The sequence below is a fragment of the Aplidium turbinatum genome, chromosome 7, assembly GCF_918807975.1.
Source record: "Aplidium turbinatum chromosome 7, kaAplTurb1.1, whole genome shotgun sequence".
Lineage (NCBI taxonomy): Eukaryota > Metazoa > Chordata > Ascidiacea > Aplousobranchia > Polyclinidae > Aplidium > Aplidium turbinatum.
The window spans coordinates 3,992,561-4,015,777 of record NC_137478.1 but is presented as its reverse complement, the minus strand read 5'-3'; the positions used below and the strand labels follow the sequence as shown (position 1 = coordinate 4,015,777).

At 36.7% G+C, this 23,217-nt stretch overlaps 1 protein-coding gene across 2 annotated transcripts in view; it reads left to right on the top strand.

Moving 5' to 3' along the window:
- The window catches only part of LOC145774040 (kelch-like protein 12), a 42,914-nt gene that overhangs the window by 1,016 nt on the left and 18,681 nt on the right, over positions 1–23,217 (top strand). The window contains exons 2-5 of one of the 2 annotated variants that reach the window (XM_082585177.1): positions 12,142–12,265; positions 13,116–13,269; positions 13,989–14,212; positions 22,617–22,698. In XM_082585177.1, the coding sequence (XP_082441303.1) occupies positions 12,142–12,265; positions 13,116–13,269; positions 13,989–14,212; positions 22,617–22,698 (584 nt within the window). Of the gene's footprint in view, positions 1–12,141; positions 12,266–13,115; positions 13,270–13,988; positions 14,213–22,472; positions 22,699–23,217 lie in introns of both variants that reach the window. The other variant, XM_082585176.1, reaches the window with a different exon arrangement.

Below are 23,217 nucleotides of genomic sequence, written 5' to 3'. Positions count from 1 at the left end.
GAATCACGTTACTATAACGACTTTCATTCACCGTCAACCGTCATCGTAATTTGCTGACACATTGCGGTTCCGACACTGATTCGTATCACTGCGTAGTGCGTGTTTACAATTTCCAACTTGTACCTCAGAGCTGAACAAATATATTGCAGTAGTCCGCCCGAAAGTGTCGTAAAAAGCACGGGTGGTGTAATTAAAAAAATTCGAAATGTTTGCGGAGGTACAAAAACATCCACAAATAAAAAATAAAGACATTAGCAACGAGCTGTTCATTCACTGGAATGGGCCTCACATAAGCAAGTGTAATAGCATCGTGAAACAAGCTCTTAACCTACATTTCAAAGGAAAACTATGGCATTTTAGTAGGCCTACTAATGACATTCGCTCGAAAATGTACAAAGTGTCTGCTGTGGTAGATAGACCAAACAACAAGAAATCGTCACCATTTTTTATGTCCTGGTAATGTATTTGTAGTAATTTCGCATGGGCAAAACTTGCTTGCGGTTTCTTTGATTTACAAAAACAGTTGTTTTAGCGTCGTAATTTTGATTTTGTTGTCAAATTAATTAATGCATTTCTTTATTCTTTGTGTAACCGACTGGTTGTTTTGTAGGTTACAGAAGTAATTTTCCCAACGTCTTGTAGGCCTCGAAATATCCGGCAGTCATGGCGGACATGACCTCCGAAATGACTTCGAATGTCTGCCGAAGCCGACTCATTGGTCAGTCATAAATGACCGCCGCAAAATTCTTGACAAAAATAGAGCTAATGCAGCAAAAATATATTTTAAATTTGAATTGTTACAATTGTTTGTTTAACCCGAACAAATACGGAGCTGAAACAATAATAGTAGGCTAAAGGCAATTGCTTTAAAGATCACATTAGAGTGGCATGATTAACGAGCTGATGGCAAAAGTAGCCATTTTTACATCATTTCAACGCCTTGCAATGTTGCCTTGAAATAAAGTTGTCTGAACTTTTCAGCAGGATATGTATTCTAATTTTAACAATGAGGATTATTGCGTTACATTGATCGTTCGTTAAAAAGAAACGTCACAGAGAAGCATGTCTCAGCTGGGTTCCGCACGTGCTAAGGCGAATGTGGCGACCTTATTCACGCTGATAGTGATAGAAATATAATTTCTGCACAGAAGGGAGGGTGTTAGACACATTTGTCTGCTGTAGAAAATCTTCTTCTACAAACACGACTACACAGTACTGTAGTGTGATTTTGTGCAAAATCTACATGCAAAAAATATGTCCGGTTGAGATATTAAATGTCCGCTGAAAGGGCCAGTCCGGTAGGACATGCTTGACCGCCAGAGAATACATGCTTGACCGCCAAAAGAATACAATATTCGAGGCCTGTCTTGTGTTCTCACTCAGCGAAACTTGTTGTGCATTCAGCCGTCTGGCCGTTTGTTGTGCTATATGCCTATATCGCTTAATAATTAGTTATGCTATTCATGCACATTGCACATACTATCAACCCGTTGAAGCATGAAGCATATTGTCAACTTGTCAAGTACGTAACAAGCGGCTCGTGATGTCGTATTGTTTCATGACATTCACACGGTGGTCGGTGAGTCAGTGGATCTAATTTGTAAGCATGCGGCGTCTAATTTATTAAGGTATTGTTGTTGGCCAATGTATTCCGATCAAAGCGGGCACAAACAGTGCGCCATGTCTGCTTACGAATACGATACCAAGATTCTTTATTGGAACTATGAAGCTACAGATGGCCGTCTATATTTTTTGCATGAGGCTTTTCGCCGGAAAACTGTAAACGGTGTAATTATGACGTCATTATCGTGATTGTAAGCCGCGGGAAATTTTTCGCTAAAAAACAGATTCCCGGGAAGCTAAACATTTTTTCCAGCCCTGGCTGTAAGTATTATAATGTCTTCAGGCTAAAATTGTAGCACCAACTGGTAGGACAATTTTGGGCAGGTGTGTCACACAGGTCTGCTAATTTTTTTTTTAGAAAACCGACATCTAGTCAGTTTATCTTTGAGCGAACATATTTATCGAAGGGAGCGTACGTATGTCCATCTATTACCAATAGGGGAGAGGTTATTTGGAAACATTTTTCAAATTCAATTTTAGCCCTGATTTTTAGATAGGGAACGTTCAAATATTATGTAACGCTTTTTTTCCGAATTTTTGACCCCCCCTCCCCCATGTAACACCAACATAACGTTTTTTTCAACCCCCCCCATGTAACGCTTTTTCACTACAAATTCAGCACAAAAAACTACCATTCCGTACTCGAAAGCGTTACATAACGTTTTGCTTGAACCCCCTCCCCCCCCCCCCCGATGTGACGCTAACGTAACGCTTTGCATAAACCCCCTCTCAAAAGAGTTACGTAATATTTGAACGTTCCCATATAGCAGATTACTCTAAGACCTGTAGTACAATTTTTTTGAAAACCTTTATCAAAAAACTCCTTTTTTTAACAAAATTTACTTTTTGGCAAGGACTGTATGTACGATGTCATAAAAATTGTCTAATGTATTTATATCTGTTTTGATTGTAGAATTGAAAGGTTAAATCAATCAAGTTTATTTCGGCACAGCTCCACATTCATTTCAATGTAGAATAGCTAAAAAAAATTTAACGAATTGTTTTTATTCATATGGAAGCTACACCATGGAGGCACTGAAAAAAAATATGCGGGTATCTAAGTCAAGTAATAAAAACATTGCACTTAAAGATTATAATATATTCTATTATAAACTGCCCATCGTGTTCAAATAAACCCTCTTTGGGTCCTTCGAAATTGTTCGTAAGTGTTTGTACGAGTTCGGCATCAAGATTCACGAGGCATTGATCATCAAATCTTTCAACCCAGGGCTCAACAGGCAATTATTTGCTGGTGGAGCCTCCTATCTTTTAATCGTTTGTGATTAAATTGTCATGTGTTATGCTTCTCGTATTTTTGCTTTGTTTGTACCACTATCTCGTGTTGTGCTTCTGTCCACCTTGTGTAATCGTGTCAGTCCTTTTCTGAACAATTAATTATTTTTACCTCCCAAATACTTGTCCTGTTGTGCTGCATAATTTTTCAGTTATATATCTTTTTGTGTGAGCAAGTTAAGCAGTTTCTCAAACGTTTACATTTGACCATATTTTTTGCGGGTCTGCTACTATTCGGCGAGTCCGATTCGGCGAGTCCGATTCGGAGTGTTCCCTATTCGGAGACAGCCTTTTTCGGAGAGTTTTCTATTCGGAGATTTTTTAATTTTTTTTTAAAATTATTATTAATTTTAAAAATTAATTATTTAAAAATTATAGGTTTACTCTAAACTGCCACTTAGGTTTTAACTTCATCTTTTATGGCAAACGCTATTTGGCAACTGTCTATTTTTAGTTGACACGTTTTCGCTGAGACTTTATCTCATTAACCCCTATTGTTAATCATGAAAACTGTTGTTTTGATGTAAAACACATATTTTGAACGAACCCAGACAACAAAATTCGTCATTTTTACATTGATTCGAACGTCTGCAGACATTGAATCAATGTAAAAATGACTGATTTTGCCGTCTGGGAAGGCACTCAAAGGTAAACACTGGATAAAATGCAAGAATGCAAAAGAAACGATATTGTGGAATAAAATACAAAATTCTCTAAATAAACAGAAGAATCGGACATACATCTCTCTGTTATCATTTTTAATGTAAAAATTCCTTTTGTGGTCCCTTTGTCTGGAACAAATAAAAACTGTGCTGTTGAAATTTCCGATTGTAGTTTTGGTCTCAATCTCATCATCATGATTCGGAGTAAGATGTCTGTTAGGTGATTCAAAAGGCTAATTGTTCTGTGGAGTGAGCAATCTGTTGCTCCGGTTTTCTTTGGTAAAGTTATGAATATGGAACGTACCATGTCACTAGGGTCTTTCCGGTGTCATAAATATGATTTAAGATCTCAGTGGTTAGGTCTAAACCCCACTCATCTAAAGCTTTGAGAATTTCGACTATGAAAGAAACGATATTGTGGAATAAAATACAAAATTCTCTACTGTAAACAAACAGAAGGCGTCGTTGGATTTAGAATTTTGTAATAGTTGAGGATTCTAATATATTCTAAGTTTGCATGCAGAAGGCAACGCAGGATACGTGTCAATTTTATCTGAGCAAACATTAATACGGTAGTTCAAAAATAAATTTAATTCGCTTTTTAGTTTTAGATCTCAATGGTTAGGTCTAAACCCCACTCATCTAAAGCTTTGATAATTTCAACTATAAAAGAAACGATATTGTGGAATATCCTAGTATGCGTATCCTAGTCAGCTAAAGTTCTCTTTTCTACACGATTTCAACGTTTAGCGACATTAAAACGATGTAGAAATGGCAATTTCTGCTGGTCGGGATAACTAGGCTACGGTATTTCAACGTTTAGCGACGTTAAAACGATAGGCCACACATTTGGTTATCTGTTATTACAATATAAAAATGAACTGTTAGGCTAACTGGGTTCTTGGAACAAATTTTTACTGGTGGGGATAACTAGGCTGCGGTACCCGATAATTTCCTTTCAATTCAAGCTGTAGGCCACACATTTGTTGATCCAAACTACCGGTAATCATTTTAACTATTCAAAAGTACTAACTTATAGACATATATAAACATGATTTTTTTTTTGTAACATCTTCTTTTTTTTATTTTCCCTTCATATCTGAAATTTTTCTGAAGGTGTTGCGACTGTGTCAAATTTCTTTCAACTCAATCACTTACTTCGGTCACAACTCACAAACACGTTTTAACGTTCGCGTTTTGTCGCTTCTACCTTTTTCTCGACCTTTGCTATGTTGACGTGTATTGTTTTTGATATGATGGTCACAAATAAAAACAACTCAACTGAACTGACATGACAAATTTTCATTTAATTGTTCAAACATTTTATTTCTATTTTCTCTGCACGATTTCAACGTTTAGCGACGTTGAAGTGATGTAAAAACGGCTATGATAAATAGGCTATGATATCCGATAATTTTCTATTTTTTTCTGCACGATTTCAACGTTTAGCGACGTTAAAACGATGTAAAAACGGCAATGATAATTAGGCTACGGCCCCCAATAATTTTCAAAAAAAATTTCAAAAAATCTCCGAATAGAGAACTCTCCGAAAAAGGCTGTCTTCGAATAGGGAACCGGAACTCTCCGAATCGGACGCTCCGAATTGGACTCGCCGAAACGGGCCATTCCGATTTTTTGCTGTGATAGTGTATTATTTTGATTGATTAAATCTTTATCCTCGGACTTGGACAGCTTCTTGAAGAGCTTAATCCTGGCTGTTTCGCATACTTGCAGAGGCTTCGAGTCACTGACGCAGGCCCGGTCATCGAGATTGACAGAGTGAAGTTTTCGATTGTTGAAGTCTTATTGCCGGGAAATTATTCCATCCATTAGATGCTCGCTGAATGGAGAACAGTCCTTAACATGCGTTGCTCAAGCGCACATCCCGAGAGTCGAACCAGCGCCGCTTGATCTTGAAGCTTCTTCGTTCCAGAAATCACGCGCTAACCAACTGAGCTATCGGGGATTCTTTAGTATTTCTTTTAAACTATATTTCTTAAAGGCTTGAAAAGGGCTGTATGACTAGCTAAAAACGTTCGCTTATTTTTTTTTATAATGTTAACAGGGCTGCGATTTTTTCTTTCTTGTCGAACGACCAAAAATTCTGCGTTTGTTTGTCGAATAGTGGTATGACGTCACAAGAGTCAGATTATAAGCGTTTGGCCGCGAATTACTGCGTGATAGAGAATTTTTTCTTTGGCATCTCTTTAGTCTCGCTTAGTACGTTAATAATTATGCACGTGTCGTACCCGCATGCAAACACAGTTAGGAGCAAAACATGCAAGTTACTAAGAAACACAGCGAAGATAAAGCAAAAAATGAACTGCAGATAACAGAAAACGGAACAATACCACGATAATACAACAACGACGTAATGCTACAGGCCTACAGCGTTTAAGGTGTGCCGAGATGGCAAACAAGCCTCTTCGTACAACATTGCAACAAACTACATACAATCACGTAAAGTAACACAAGAACGAATTAATTAATAACAGTGAAAAGGAAAGAATATTAGTAACAACACAAACATTAATACCAGGGCATGCTTATTGCTTGCTGCTAGATCTTGATTTTGCTGCCTCTGTATGACTTTAGACAAGAGATTTCAAATGCTTTGCGACGTTAGGCTACTAAACGCTATTAGCTGGAAGTTTACCTGAATGATAAGTTCCAGAGTAACGTGGCAATGCTTCTCTCGATAACTCCTTCAAACAGATCCCGCACTTCACTCGCTGTTTGTTGAACCTTAACCGCTTCTCGGTAAGATCGACCGAAGCTTTTGCCATCCATGTTGTCTGAGGATTCTTTCGTTTTTTAGTCATTATAGGATACTGACTAACTGAAGACCATCCTATCTGTAGTTGGGCAAAGCTATGCTGTTCTTACAACTTGCCTATTACCTTGCCTTGTCCACTCCCAGTGACTACCTACTATTCTTCTAGAAGCGAACTCTTATACTGTATATAGCGACCTTTCTTATCTGTGCTTCTGATTCTGAACATCTGGTCGGAAACTAGGCTACTTTCTTGATGTAAAAAACTTGCGTAATAAGTAGGCTTTATTGTGTTCTTTTATTGTGTGCTTCTGCGATTATTTTTTCCTGTATCAATCACCTGCTTTAAGTTATGTAACGGAAAGGAAATCTTACATTTGTTTCGTCATCATGCACTGGCTACATAAATCCATCATTGTTAAATCTTTCAAAGGATGGCATCTCGCCTGGTGCGAGACAAATTTCCTGCAGATGTCCAGACTTTCCAGCCAGCAAACTTGTTTATATATGTCATGCATTGTGATTCAACGTCAATGTGAAAACGACGGTTTTGCTAGCTGGGTTGTGTGCTTTTGTGAATGTGCAAAATCGCCCATTACGTAACTACAGAAACTCTTTTAGTGGAAGGAAGTCGAGTTGCAACCGTGTTTATCTGTCTACTATTCTTTATTTATATTGCAAAACATTTCTGCAATCTTGAAACAACAAGTGCATAAGTCAGACATAAATACAAACTTGCAAACACGTTGACTACTAAAAGTAGCCTACTTCGGTTATTTTATCTATAAAAGAAACCCGTTGTGTCGAATAGCACGAAACGTGTGGCGAAATGTTTGATGGCAGGCGTTAGAACTTCGATCAAAGCATTTTTCCGCTGTGTTCAAAATGTTCTGGAAGCGAACTCCTTTCCATAAAAATAGCGGCTTTTTTCATCTGTATTTCTGAACATTTGGTCGGAAACTAGGCTGTTTTCTACATGTGAAAAACTTTCATAGCAAGTATCCAACAGTCATTTTACCAGAGCAATATTGTTAATTGGCTCAAACGGCGAAATACAAACTGGCATAGACGTTGACAACTCAACGTAGCCTAGGTTATTTCATCTATAAAAGAAACCCGTTGTGTCGAATAGCACGAAACGTGTGTTGCGAAATGTTTGATGCCAGGCGTTGAACTCCGATCAAAGCATTCTCCCGTACTGTTCAAAATGGCGACGCTGAAGCCTCGGGAGTTTCTCGTGTGAAGCGTCGCTTTTTAGACCTTGCTTTGAAGTAGGCTACCTGGCGCAAGAAAGTTTACGTAAGACAGCACTTTTTTGATTGCATCAAGTGATTTCCCCCCCCCCCCGATTGTTCCTCGACCTGACGACGTTTAGTCCTCTCTCAGTTTTTTTTCCTTTTTATTTCCCTTTTTTTTTCTTTTTTTTTTCCGTAAGGCACGGCGTTTGTCGAATAGTGATGGCGCGTGTCGAGTGACCTCGTCACCGAAAAAGGAAAAAATCGCAGCCCTGAATGTTAAATGTACATAGTGTTGTTGCTGAGTTCTATATTATATGTCTGTTTATGGTTCTAAGTCAAGGTGTTCCCACAATAGTATTTACTACTTTATTAAAACTTTCCAACATGTTGCAAGACACCAAAATATAGTTTTTCTAGTGGTCCTTGTCACTCATAAAATATATACAGTAAAGGTGTCACTTCGATTTATGTGGATGACTACACGCATGCATAAAGGTGTAAATTAAATTTAGACATTTTGTATGAAACTGGCTCTATTTATGCCACTGTTGTATCAACTAAATTTTTCTCCCAAAAGCCCTCCCCATCTTGAAAATTACGTTTCAAAAATGCAAGTTGACTTTGTTTTGTTATGATAGCTGCTACAACTCATCGAACACCTTTGGATTCTATCTGCAAAAATTTGCTTTACCTGTTTGATTTAGGCTCTCATTCTAAGATTCTCCACTCAATTCCTTTTCATCTAGCTTCTACTGTGATTTCTTTCTTAGCGATATGAGGTTACCAGGAAAAACTCTATCAAATGGATGCCAGACATGCACCAACCTTCAGTTGAATTTTTATAAGCTTATCCTTCAAATACCCTCACAAAACTACACACAAGACAAGAAAATATAAAGCAATATTAACAAATGAATTGTTCCTTTTTCAACTCTATTTCTAAATTACTTTTGTGACCCATGATGTAGAGCTATGAGCTGTGTTTCTCTAGACTTTTGGTTAATCCGAAAATAATAATGTTACAATAAATCAGAAGTGGCTAATTTCTCATTAATTGCGAGCGACCAGAAAACTTCTTAATTACGAGAGGTCGGTCATTCCGTAATGAATTCACTACGGTACCTAAGTAATTTTTTTTGCTGTGACACCTTTACTGGAAATGTATTTAAATTTATCTCACATTTACCATCGTCGTCTGCTTATGTTTGAGCATTGATTTTGTTTTCAAGCTGTCCGATGAGGCTTTGAAGGCCCAGTCTGTGGTGGAATAGACATGGGCAAAAGTCATATTGTAGATAGAGAGTGGAAAACATGGCTTTTCTAGTTTTTCCTTTCTAATGTTTTGTTTATCCTGAGCCTTTTGTTTCCTGTTTTTATTTTGAAAAATTCTGTGCCACCCCTAGTTTTCTTTCTCCAGATTGATTTGCCACTGGCAAGTTGTTTCCGCAATTACAGATCAATGTTAGCTTGATTCAAGGTTACTTTTAGCTGATGTTCATTTCTAATTTTTTATCTTCCAAGGGTCATTTCCTTGTTTCCTGTTTTCCCGTGGAGCATTATTCGAGGAAGCCTCGTTGAGTCTGTCTGCACAACATATCCTGTTCACAACATGTCCTGTCTACCTGCACAACAATGAGTGACCAATCGCTAATATTTCAAAAATTTTATCTACCACACAAAGAAAATACTGTAAGATTCAAAAGGAAGCATTATCGATTGAGATTGCCCTCCCTAAATTTCAAGTTTATTTTGCACTTAACGACCGACACAAGAAAAATCATCAGAAGTTGGTCCATACAAAAAGAAGGGAATATGAAGGCTCACACCGATTGCTTATTCTCACGACACTACTGGTGGTAGAAGAAGCAACGTCAAACTCCGGTGAGAAGGTGTTATGTTTTAATGTCCAGAGTGAAACTATCGAATCAAATACCAAAAGAAATACAAGAAAAGTCTTACATATAATATAATACTTTTAAATTTTAAAATATAAATGTTTATTAAAGAATTTGTACAATCATCACTCCTAAAACATATAATCTGCTTATTTCTCTGCACAATTTTTTTATGTTGCCCTATGTTATTCCACTGCTAATGTATTATGTAAAGTGCTGGTATTGTGCTATATATTATATACCGTATGTGTTAATGTTTTTAATTTTGAGTCTTTCGTTTAAATGTTTGGGTGGCAGCTGACTTTGGTGACCTTTTGGTCTTATGCTGCCATCCTTGTTATGCGAATTATTTGTGTTTATTGTGTTTTTGTATATATATTGTTGTTTTTTGTGTTTTTTTATTTTTCGCCAACAAAATAAACTGAACTGGTAGTTGGTACAGTCACCGTGTCAAACATGCTGTTATTTTTAAAATTGCTGAAAGTTTTGTAGTACAGCTAATACAGTCAGCTACAGAAAGCAGTTAGCAAATGTTATGTATACTATAGCATATAAAGAATACTTCTTTGGAAAGACAGTTGAAAGGTTGTCAAACTGTTTTTCTTAACAAAGCCTTTGCAGTAGCTATGAGTAAAGCAAGTATACGGACAGTTGAATTAAAAAGTCATTATGAGCATTCAGTGAATACCCAATTACCCATGCCTGATGGTAATAGCGCTATGCAGATTGTCATAACAAGGTTTATTAAATTACCAATTGTCATTTGTCATTTTGCTGCCAATTGTCATTTTACGATAAACAGAGATTATTTACGATGAAAACAATCTCTTCTATTATCGGACGTTATAAAACCCTTTGTATCCCCATTTTTAAATATCCCTGTCACACACATGCCAAAAAAGAAAAAACAGGTTTAGCAGCTAAATGCAATGTTTCACCACAAAGAGGCAGAATTGTCAGCTACATAACTCCCCACAAAAGCTGATGTTTACAACAATAATTCAACAACATACAGAAAAAAGTGAATGTATTAAACTGAACTTAGAGATTTTGAATAAATTCTAATAACCATGGGCTCCGTTAGAGGGGGGGGTGATTACCCCTCACCAATTGGAGTGGGGGTAACTAATGCAAAATTACCCTCCACTAATGTACAGAAATAAAAATTTCATTTTTAATATTTTTTTCTTTTTGTGCTTTATTTTCATTTTTTTTATTTTGTTGCACAACTTTTGAGTTTTTTGCTTGGAAACTCCGACTCGCAAGACAGTGCCAAACTATGTATCCTGTCAAAAATTTACGCATCAGAATGCGCTATGTGTGACGCCATAGTTTCTCACTGACTACAAACTGTTTAATTTCACTTTTTTACCACTCACAAACGAAATCTACTACAGTTGCACTGTTTCAATGTCTTTCGGCGTTGAATCGTTGTAACGCGGCGGCTTTTTTCGCGGAGATAGCTTCTCTTCACCTTTGTTTGAACCATGCGGGGCTTGATGGTTTTGCCATGCCATACGATTTTGCTGATGGTGAGACAATGGGTGGCTTTTAAAATTGATTGCAAGGGATAGCTGAGTCAAGGGACAGCTATTTGCTGAGTCAAGTAAAATTCCTATTTTTAAATAATATTATTATTTGTAAAATTCCAGTTTTTGTTTAGTGTTATTTCTTACACGCGCAGATGGTAGGCCTTCCTTTAGTATCGATCAAGATGTCTCTCTATTTTCAGTTGTTGTAAAAGTTAATGCACTTTCGCTTTAATTTTATTTTTTTCTGAGTTGAATGTAGGCCTAGCTTTGACCTTAACATTTTTGATCTTTTAAATCTAACCTTTTATCGCCTGAAGTGCAAAATTTGGAGGACTTCAGTCAAGAAAGAATACTGACAGGGATTTTTGCGTACGTTTCCTCTTCCAGTCAAAATTGTTTCAAAACTTCAAAAAATGTGGCAAATGTTAAAGAGCTTTTATTCGCAATTTCAGATTTGTTGAAACATTTTTTTGATTTTAAATCGTGCTGAAAAGAAAAAAAAATACGCCTTTGGCACGAAACATGTTGCCTAAGACGCTGTATATATAAGAAACTGAAGCTTTCAGTAATGCAAAGGGGGTCTGGGGGCGACCTCCCAGAAGTATATGTGATGCGATAATCCAATAAGCCCCTTGTCGATGTCAAAACATCATTCCCACCCCTGCTTAAATTACCCCCCCACTCTCAGGAAGTGTCTGGAGCCCCTGATAATAACCCTGGTTTAACCAGTATTTAAAATGCAACTCACTGGACATATAATTAGCAATTAACAAGCTGGCGACTTTGCTACTATCTATCCAAACTTAACAGATTACTTATCTTTTCAATAGCCAGTCACACTTTCTAACATGCAAGGACGTAGGCTGACTGACATTGTTAACACGACACCACGCATAATCCTAAATGTTACATTGTTGCATCATAGGTAAATAATAATGCAATTATATCAACAGTTTTTCATTTGAATAGAAAACTGTGATATTTAAAAATTAGTTGCGACCCAATTGGTACCGTAAAGTGCTTTTAACCCAATGGTGAAAAGTATTGTAGCCTATACTGTATATGAAAAAATCTTTGGGATTGACTTTTTAATATATTTGCCCTAAAGCAGATTTTATATTTCAGAGAACGGAAGGAGTCCGATTCCTCATGCGATGCTACACTGCATGTCGATGAGAAAGATTTTAGAATTCACAAAGTTATTGTGGGAAAAGCTTCGCCTTTTTTTCGAAAATTATTTGAAGTAAAGGTATTGTTTTTTTTTTTGTTTTTTTTTGTCGTATCCAGGTTTACACCCGGTGGTTGAAGATTTAGATTAAGTGGACGGGAAGGCAAGGAAGCCAATCTTCGTGTCCACCTTCAGGCATGCCTTTAAGTGTCCAGACACAGCCGCATGCTCTTAAGCGGTGTCGAACCGGCGCCCTTTCGATTGCCGTTCCAGTGTTCTCACCACTCGGCTATGCAGCCAGCAGCCTATTTTTGTTAATATTCATCTAGGAATATTGGTAACCACTGAGGGCTCACTTCCATTTTAAAACACCATAAACAGTCTCTTCGATCAATTGTAAAGTGTCCAACTTCACTGCTTGCATTTGCAACAAATAAACAGACTAACGTGCAAAAGTGAGCAGTAGAGGCCATTTAAGTTACGCTTGAATGACTGTGTTTGAGTTTTAATTAACATTTTTTAAATTAAACCCATACACAACACATATATATTATAATAAAAATACATTCTTCAATAAACAAGCTGATATGTCAGTGCGTGGAGTTAGGGACAGTAGATTACCGGGACGAGCAACTCCGTTGTTCCGCCAACATTAGAAGGGTAGATTGCCAATTTGACATTTTTTTCACGCTTTGCTGCTGGCTTGCTTTCAACTAAAAACTTTAAATTACTTCAAAACCAACTTCACTCTTTTTATATAACCCATAAAAAATACATTATTTTGTAAATAAAATAAAAAATTACCCTTCTAATGTTGCGGAATGAACGAAAAGCGGATGTAGTTAACAATCCCGGTAATCTACTATCCCTACGTGGAGTGTGTAATATTTCTATCAACCAGATTCAAATTAAACTGCTGCATGTTTGATAGATGAAAGAAGAAGAAGATTCGTTTGCCAACCTGAAAAGTATTGATGCAGATACAATGGAAAGCATTCTTGCCTACATCTATACTGGAAAAATTAAAGCAAAATTTGAAGACGTGGAAAACTTGTATTCTGCTTCTAATTTTTTGCAGATGGATGGTAAATGGACTACATTTATCTTTTTATCCACCTAAGTATTTGACATTAATTTTTGAACAATAGAATTACCTAATTCTATTACTTGATAAGGAACATATTACATATCTATCGCCATGTTTTGAAATTAGATACGTTTATCTGCTTTGCACAGCTAAGGTCTTCAAGTAGCCTGTACAGTGTACATGACAAAGGAAGTCTTTGTTTTAGAGGAGACCTGAACTGAAGCAGAATAAACACTAAACAGTTTTTTGTAAATTCAGTAATGTTCAGGTTAGGGACTGATCTTAGCAAGGTAATTGATGTATAATTATGTCACAATGAAGAATTATTTTACACATTGTTAGGAATTTTTTGAGAATATTACAATTAAAAGAATCACTAAACCTGTGAAGCAGCATTGTAATTTAATATTAAGCTAGGTTTATTCCTCTATCACGATTTGTGAAGTCACTGTATGTGTATACCCACCGCACAGGAGCAAATACCTCTGAAAGTTATAAAAAATAATATAACAACTTTGTGATGTGATAATTCCACCAGAGCCGTATTTCGCATGGCAGAAAATCACTGTTGACTGGTAATTTAAGGACTAGTTAATTGTTACTGGATTGATTGAAAAGTATCAAGTTTGATAAAATATAGTATTACCACTTTTTAGTTTTTGGCTATTTAGATTTTAAGAAACACTTACCTTTACACTAAGTTTTTCTTTTGCTTAGAATTGAAAGGTTTTTGTGGAGCCTTCTTAAGCAATGCACTCACTGTTGAAAACTGCTTTAGCCTCAATGATGTTGGAAAGCGACTAAATTGCGACTTGATTTGCAACAGAGCAGAAGCGATGATGCAAAACGAAACAGCTGAAATTACAAAAACTGAAGAATTTAAGAGTTTATGTTTTGCTGATGTTACAACCTTTTTTCAGTCTATTGATCAATTGTCTTCGGTGAGTTCATAATCAAGTTACTTTTTATATATACACAACCGATATCTTCAAAACCCTAGATCATGTTTCATCTACCATACTAGCTTTGACCATATGTGGCAGAATGTTGCTTTGCTGTGTACAATGTACATGTTAATCAACAAAAGGAAATACGTTTGTTGTATGGTAAAACAAGACTGCCCACGACAGTGCAGCTAAGTTAAGACATATCTTGAAATCATTTTAAAAGTACGGTACGGTATAAAAAGTTTCAAAACCACTTTTCAAAATTTCAAGTTTTTACTTGAAAGTATTGAATGCAGGCATGGTGTGTTTGTATTGGTTCCTTTTTATAGCTGGAGACTATTCTTTGGAATCATTGTCTGTGTTTTAGTTTTGAACGTGTTCATAATCTACAAATACTTAATTGTGAAACAAAAATTGCTTAGGGCTGAGAAATACTCCTTTTGGGCTTACTTCTTTTGCCTGGTTAAACTTAATGTTGAGAAGGAGCAATTTTCCTGGCGTAGGCACTACCTGACTAATCACTATAGAACAGAGAGCAGTATTGTGTTTGACGCCTGGAAGATCGCTCTTTGTCAACATTGCATATCCTTGGCGACACTTAGTTTAGTTGTTTTCTTTCCACAAAGGTAAAGATTCAATTGACTGACAAAAGCAGCGGTTGTGAACTATGTGACATGAATTAGTGATGCGATACTGATGAGCCCAGCCTCATGGGCGAAACACGTGTCTACTGTCTATCGCTGTCAATTCTTGCTACACTCGACTGAACTGCACTCTACTCACTCGACTGAATTTCAAGAAACTTACGGATGCTTTCTACTTTTGTCTTCTCTCAAATACTTTCATTTCTAATTTTAGTCTTCAAGGATTTTTTTTTTACATATTATTTGGAACATTCTCATTTCTGTTGCTTCCATCTTGTTCATATCTTCGATCCTCATGGCCCATTATTTGGCTCCGTAGCACGTTGTATATACTTCTTACACATGTCTTGTAAACAATGTTTCAGTATTTTTTCAATATTTTTTATTATCTTGGAAAGCACTCTTCCCACAGAATCCCAGGCAGTTCCTTACATTTTTCCCAACCAGCTCCTTTTCTAGATATTAGTATGATTCCTTTATGAATCCTTTTCTAACAGCCCTAGGTATTTCGTCCAGTACAACAGCAAATAAGGTTTAGAACTGAGTCCTGTGGCTGTGGAGTAGGCTGGCGCAAAATCACGAAAAAAATTTTTTTTTCTTTTAAATTTTTCGTCAGTTTGGAATATTGTTCCTTTTGGTAAATCTATCTCCTACACCAAATTTCACAAAAAAATATTAACGTTTGACCCTGGTTCACCTGGTTTGAATTTTTTCAAAATATCGAATTTTCGCTTATCCCTGAAACTGCTCACCCGCTATCTTCTAACGCACTCTAGCATCTTAATGAACACAATAAGAGGCAGTAACACAAACTTGTAGCAAGCAAAGTGGTTTAATTGGCAACTCCATGAACACTGACACATGTATTACTCTCAAAATGTCGAATTTTACCACATTTCAGACATGTTTTTCAAGGTATTTCAAGGCCCCTGATTCTGAAAATGCACTAAGTTTTCTCGAATTGGCTTTAGTTTTTGAGTTACAACAAAAATATTTTTTTTGCAATTTTGAGCCCCTATAGATTTAACGTCGTGTCGTTTACTACATAGACAAAACTGGAAGTAATCCCAGGCACATTTGGGTCATTCCATGTCAAATCACCCAATGGGTTAAACACCACCTTCTCCGATTTTGATGAAATTTGGCATGTATGTTGCATATGGGCAGAAACCCCCAAATATAAAATTTTATCGTGATTGAACCAATGGTTTTGGAGATATTGACCTTTGAACTTTTGACCTTTTCGACGAGACGGTAAAGTTTAAAACTCAATATCTCATTAACCACTTGACCAATATCCATGTGTGAGGTATCATTTTAAAGGGAATTGACTCAAGAATTCATTTTTGACACTAAAATCTGAATTTAACTTTGTTTAGAAGTAATGACCTTTTCACCTATATTTTAACCTTGAATTTCACCTAGTGGAACAAGTTCGATTTTTATTTTGAAACACCCAAATTGTAGTCAAGGTAATGGACTATTACTTCTGTAAAAATCAGAACACTATTATTTTTTGTTTTTGAGATATGTGGATGTAAAAATTCTGTATTTCATGAAAAGTAACCTTTTTTTGGTTGTCACTTAAAATTTAGGCTTTTGGAACTTGATATTCTTTATTTTACAATTAGCATCATGAACTGCAGTATAATTTAGTATGACTCAAAGTTACTAGACTGCATTTAAAAAGTGACCAAACTTATTTCAAGTCCTGACCAATAAAAAAACAGGCGTGAAGCGATATCTAAGCTTTTCGTTTTTTCGACCTTAGGCCAAAATGATTTTGCAGTGACCTAAAAAAAGAAATGGCCATGTTGTTAATGTTGTTATTGACCAAAAAATAAAAGACAAAAATTCTAAAACAATTTCAATTTGCATAGCAGTGGTAAATTGATTTTCTCTTTATTTCTCTTCGTGTATGACGTAATGCCGTCACGCATGCATCTGCGTCAATTTCACAATCAGTGCAAGCATTTTACAGTTGATGCGCGCAGGCCATACGTGCGAATTTTTTTGCAAAACAATCAGATCAACCATTTTTAAAATTAATTATGGTATATACTACTTTAATTACGGAGAAATATATATCACTGGAAAAGGTTAATTTGGAAGAAACTGTTATGTTAAGCATGCTGTTGGAGATGATCGCTCTGCAACATATATATATATATATAATGTTTAGGGTCAATTGATGAATCAGTTGACACCGAAGGCAGTGAGCTGATGAGTACAACAGAGTTTAGTTCACCAGAAAAAAACGCTTATTTCACTAACATAAATGCTGCATTAGTTCGGCTCGATGAAACACCCGTCAAAACTGGAGGCTTGGCACCATCAAGCAAAAAATTGAAAGGAAAACAGAAGCTAAAAAGAGTGACAATCAAACTAAGGCGTGGTCTGGAAAAGCTCTATGAAACTCAACTGGAATCATCAGAATCAGAGACTGATAATGAAAACCACGATCTTCAACTCTTCAATTCTATGTTCGGTGAGCTGATAAATAGATTCAAACAAAGTAATTCCTATGCTGAACGTGATCAATTACTGACTCTCTCTCCGTTCACCATTGAGCGCACAATGCAACTATTTCAAGCAATAAACTACATGGTTAAAAAGAGCAGGACTGTCAAAAATGAAATAGAAATATTAGGCCAATGTGACAGAAAGAAGGGAAAAGCTATGGATTTGACACTCTGGGATAAAATAATACATTTTTATGGAAATGATGACAACAGTCGTATGTGTCCAGGAGCGAAGGAGAAAGTAAGTGTTTGTAACAAAAATGGGGAAAAAGAAGAACACCAGAAACATTTGGTTCTATGTAATTTGAAGGAGCTACAAGCAGTTTTCAATGAGACTCAAATGCAGTTTGGTTTGAGCAAAGTTGGGTTTTCTACATTTGCAGTTCTTCGACCAAAATGGTGCGTATTAGCTGGAACTTCAGGGACACACTCTGTGTGTGTGTGTAGGATACATCAAAATCCAAAACTCATTGTGAAATCATTCAGTTTCTCAACAAATCAATTAATGGCAAGTTGTGTCTGTTCCACTGAAAATGAAGCGTACATGATGGGCTAGGCTATTGTAAAAGTTGCCCTAGCAAACTTTCTGAAGCATGTAATCCCCTATCTGAAACTTAAAATTCCACAAGTTGAAAAAATTCACTACTTTACAGATGGGTGCGATGGTCAATACAAGAATAAATACAATTTTATCAATTTGTGTTACCACCAAGCAGACTTTGACCTAGAGTGCGAATGGAACTTTTTTGCCACCTCGCATGGCAAGAGTGCCTGCGATGGCATTGGAGGTACAGTCAAAGGACTTGTTTGTAAAGCAAGCCTCCAAAGACCCTCCACTGATCATATTTTAACTGCTACATCAATGTGCGAATGGTGCCTCCACAACGTTTCTGGCATTTATTTTTTCCATGTTGACATGGCTGAAGTAGCTATTTCAGAAGAGGTACACTCAAAGGTACACTCAGATAGGTACATTTTCAAGGTACAGATAGGTACACTCAAAGGTACACTTTCCAGGTACACTCAAATACCATCGCTTTGTTTCTGCAAGGGCAACTCTTAAAGCATTTAAATCCAGCTCTCAATCTACTCCTCTTAAGCTGGTTCCGATTTCAGATGTTGAACCTATGGTTTGCAATGATGAAATGTTGCAGGTTCCTTTCATAATAAAGGAACGAACTTATGTGTGTTGTATGATGAGTTTTCCTGGATAGGAATGGTGGAGAAGGCATCTGAAGAGTTTGGTGATTTCCTAATCATTTTTATGCATCTACACGGACCATCCACTCAGTTCCGGTGGCCATTACAAGTAGATCGATGTTGGCTACCAGAAAAGGATATTCTGTGCATAGTTAATACCCCATCTTTGACTCCTTCATCATCGCGCAACTACATGCTGAGCAGATATGATTTATTGCAAATATCCAAAGTTTTCCCAAATTGGTCGCTTAATTCCTCCATTGCAGAAGAGTAAAACTGTTTTTTCAGTAACTACTTTCTCAAATTGTGCGCTTGTGAATTTTCCTAAGTCTAACTACATGCTCTGAGTGAGGTAAAATGATCATAAACTCTTGTGCTCACTATCTAATGTCTTGCTTGCTCTTTTCTGATGTATTTATTGTGAGACAATTTTGTGATTCAGTCCTGAAGTCTAGACTTCAAGTTAGCAATCATTCAGATACCATATTTGAATTTGCAAAAATTTTTACCGAAAAAATATTCTTTTCACCAAATACAGAATTTTTACATCCACATATCTCAAAAACGAAAAATAATAGTGTTCTGATTTTACCAGAAGTAATAGTCCATTACCTTGACTACAATTTGGGTGTTTCAAAATAAAAATCGAACTTGTTCCACAAGGTGAAATTCAAGGTCAAAATATAGGTGAAAAGGTCATTACTTCTAAACAAAGTTAAATTCAGATTTTAGTGTCAAAAATGAATTCCTGAGTCAATTCCCTTTAATATGATACCTCACACATGGGTATTGGTCAAGTGGTTAATGAGATATTGAATTTTATAACTTGGCGCCTCGTCGAAAAGGTCAAAAGTTCAAAGGTCAATATGTCCAGAACAAATGGTCCGATCGCGATAAAATTTTAAATTTGGGGGTTTCTGCCCATATGCAACAAACGTGCCAAATTCCATAAAAATCGGAGAAGGTGGTGTTTAAAATTTCAATTTTTTTGGGTGATTTGACATGGAATGACCCATTTCTGAGTTGTATAAACGCTATTTGGAACCAATCACATTGATTACAACCCAAACAAACAGCTATTTAAGGTTTTCTGGCCTAGTAACAATCAAAATATGATGTGAAGTAAGCCTGAGGATACAAGATGTAGAATATATAACTTGCGTTTTGCATTAATGTATTTGTTGATTTCAACAGTCTCAGACTTACTAAGTAAGCTACTAAGTACAAACAAAATGCATACATTGTTTTGCTTAACAAACTAGACAAATAAGCAAAACAAAGCTATCGATGAACAAACGTAACTCTTTATTATGATTGGCCTACTGAGCAACACCCATCAAGGTACGAAGGCCATTTATATAATTACAGAATACAAAGTTATGTTCTTCAGTAAAGTAGGCTAGCTGCTTAGAATTTTATCCTTGCTGCGGAAGAACGTAATCTTGGCCTTGGAGTCAAGAATGCCATGTTGATCGAGATGAGGAGCCAAGATTGCAGCTACCACTTTTGATAACTAAATCTTTAACTACTACAGTAGGTGGTAGAAATGGTTTTGAGAAAAAAACTTGACCTTGCTTCAAAACATTACTGAAGGTATTGAGGTTACTCTCAGTCATGCCCGTTTTCCTATTGTTTCAAGCAAATCACCACTTGAAACTAGAGAGGACAAACAAAAAACAGATATAGCAACGTCCATGCAATGACTGCCTTGCACACTCCATGTAAACATAATGTTCCAACTTCCTTCGAACATCCTCACCGTGCAGAAGTGTCAATTTTCATGGTGATTCCACGGCTCTCTTTATGCCATGGCACTCTGAACTTCTTAGCCTTGAGCCCAGAAACGGGTTTGAGTGCAATGTTTGCATACTTTAGGAGAAACCCAGGACTTATCTTGATCACCCAGCTTCATGTCAAAGTAATAATAATAATGCTTGTTTTTTATAGCGCTGTATCTATCGCAGAATGTGTTGGTCCTCTGCGTTGCCTCATGCAGCAAAATATATCTGGGTTGTTTGTACAGCATCCTACTTGTCAAAGGCATATTTTATTAGCCTATATGCCATTTATTTAGCCTATAGACCAGAAAAAAACTTCTTGCAGCAACGACTTGGCCTTAGCAAAGGCTTAGAGCCTTAGAATAAAACTTCATTTGTACAAGTATCCATTTCAGTAGGCCAACCTTTTCAATATAAAGTTGCATTCATGAACACATGACTTTCGGGATATTTTTCTTGTGATGTAGGCCTACTGATTCACAACTGTTTTCATTGAGTATTTATGTCTCCCTTACGTTAAACACAGTTCATTTCAACCTTTGCTTGCGTTTTGAACTTTCGTGCAATATGAACCAATTGAACTAGACAAGTGCAATTATGACATCATAATGGTAAACAGGGCTAAAAATAAGTAATTTGCAAATTGAAAACGTTTGAAAAACGATTTCAAAAATATCTTCATTGTCGAATATCTCGAAAACTAGAGCCAATTCGAAAAAACTAAGTGCATTTTCGGAATCAGGGGCCCTGAAATACTCTAAAATGACTCTCATCTTTTGTGCCAAAATTTTTTGTTGGTCTATGTTATAGATTCACTTGACTGCTACAAAAAGGATGTAAAATCAACCATAATGACACTAAAAGCATGCACTATTAGTGACTCTCAGACTTGGAGTAGGGTGAAGATGTTCCACGTGGAAGTTAACAGAGGAAGTGACGTTAAAATCACGTGGTCAAATTTTGAGAAATCCTCTCTTCAGATACTGCTAAACCACTTCAAAATTTACTAATTTTTCAGAAAAATTCAGAATTTCTCCTTGGGTAAACCAGGGTCAAAGGTCAAAACCCAACAAAAAATTTTGGTTTACAAGTATCAGTGAGCAAAATGGAATATTATTCCAAACTGACAAAAATTTTAAAGAACATCAAGGAAAATGAGCCACCCTACTGTGGAGCCCATACTTTTACTTCAAATCATTTTAATCTTCCTTTTTCTAACTTTACATCCGTCATGGCATATTTGTACATCTCCATCAAAGCCCAAATCTCCCTTTCCACTACATCACTTAAATCACAAAGCCCATCATATCATTGCCTCATACTAACGTATCCACTGACACACTGAGAAAATTGCATCGATTGTTCCTTTCCCTGATACATATGCGATTTGCATTTCATCCAAGTCCACCATCTTCCTTTACCCATGTCCTCCTGAATCTGATTTTTTTTTGTTCATGTCTGAATTTCTTCAATAAGACATTTTTTGGTTGTACGTTGGAATTTTTCAATTTTTTTTTCAAGCATAGCTGTTTGATAGCAGTTCATTTCGAGAACAGTGCAAAAAGCACTTTTTGAGTTTAGGCCTCTGTATACGTAATGTAAGCTTTGGCGTGATGCTGGTTCACTGTTGTATGGCTGCTAGGCTACTGCAATTATCGCGATAGCTGTTCCATAATTTAAAGGGATGAAACAATTAACTATACCGGTACTCTTCATTATTAGATTAACCTAAAAAGTGGATATATACTTGTTCTTTTGAATTCACTTAAAAAAACATTTTAAGCAAATATAGAGGCCAAGTGGCACGTTTATCTGCAATCGACTTGACTTCAGTAAGAAGTAACCAGGTATATATCTTGTGCACGGTCTCTAGGTCATTTATTTCCGTAGGCCATGGACACATCGCTTTCTCTATTGCTCTTTCATTCACACATCTTCAGGAACCTTTGGTTACTTTCATTGCATCCAGTTTACCACTCCATACATTTTCTATGTTTTGTGATCTTTCCGAGTACTCTTTCCTGTACTTGTATCGCTTTCTTGTGTAGACCACTTGATGTCATAAACGTAACAGTCAATTTTCAACTGTATATTGGTAACTTTATAACAGGTTTACAAAGTGAAATCAGTATATGAAGGAATCCTGATTTGGGTTAAGCATGCTCTTCCAAACAGAAGAAATAAACTTCCTGATCTTTTGGAAGTGGTAAAATTTCATGGATTGCCCGCATTTTATCTTAATCTTATTAAAAAGGAAGAATTGCTTCAAGACCTGCCCAAGTTCCGTTCACGTTTGGGTGACCAAGTGTATTGGAAGAGAGCATTGAGTGAATACAGTAAGCTGTCTGCTTTTTATTTTCTAACAAACGAAAACATTATGTGTATTGGGCAAAACCTCCATCCGTCATGATTTTATTATTTGATTCAATTTTATCAATTAGTATGGTAGTCTCTGTTATTTTTATATCTGACAGTCCAAACCTACTATCGTATTCACAGGGTATAGTAAGTTTGGTGGGCGTAGTTACTGAAGGAAGGCGGCGGTACACGACAACTGGGCGAGACAAAGTGGGCGATGCCACCTTGGGCGAGACCAGGTGGGCGACGAGTCAAGTGGGCGACGGCCAAGGTGGGCGACGAGACAAGTGGGCGACGGCCAAACTGGGCGACGGCCAAAGTGGGCGACGTGCCAAGTGGACGACGGCCAAAGTGGGCGACGGCAGCGAAAGTTTAGCCGGTCGGAACGGTGGTGACATATATAATTTATGTAGTTGCTTTGTGGCGTCACGGTTTATCGTGAAGCTTAAGAGAATAAAGTCATATTTTCTGTTTTAGATCATAAAATATGACTTTTT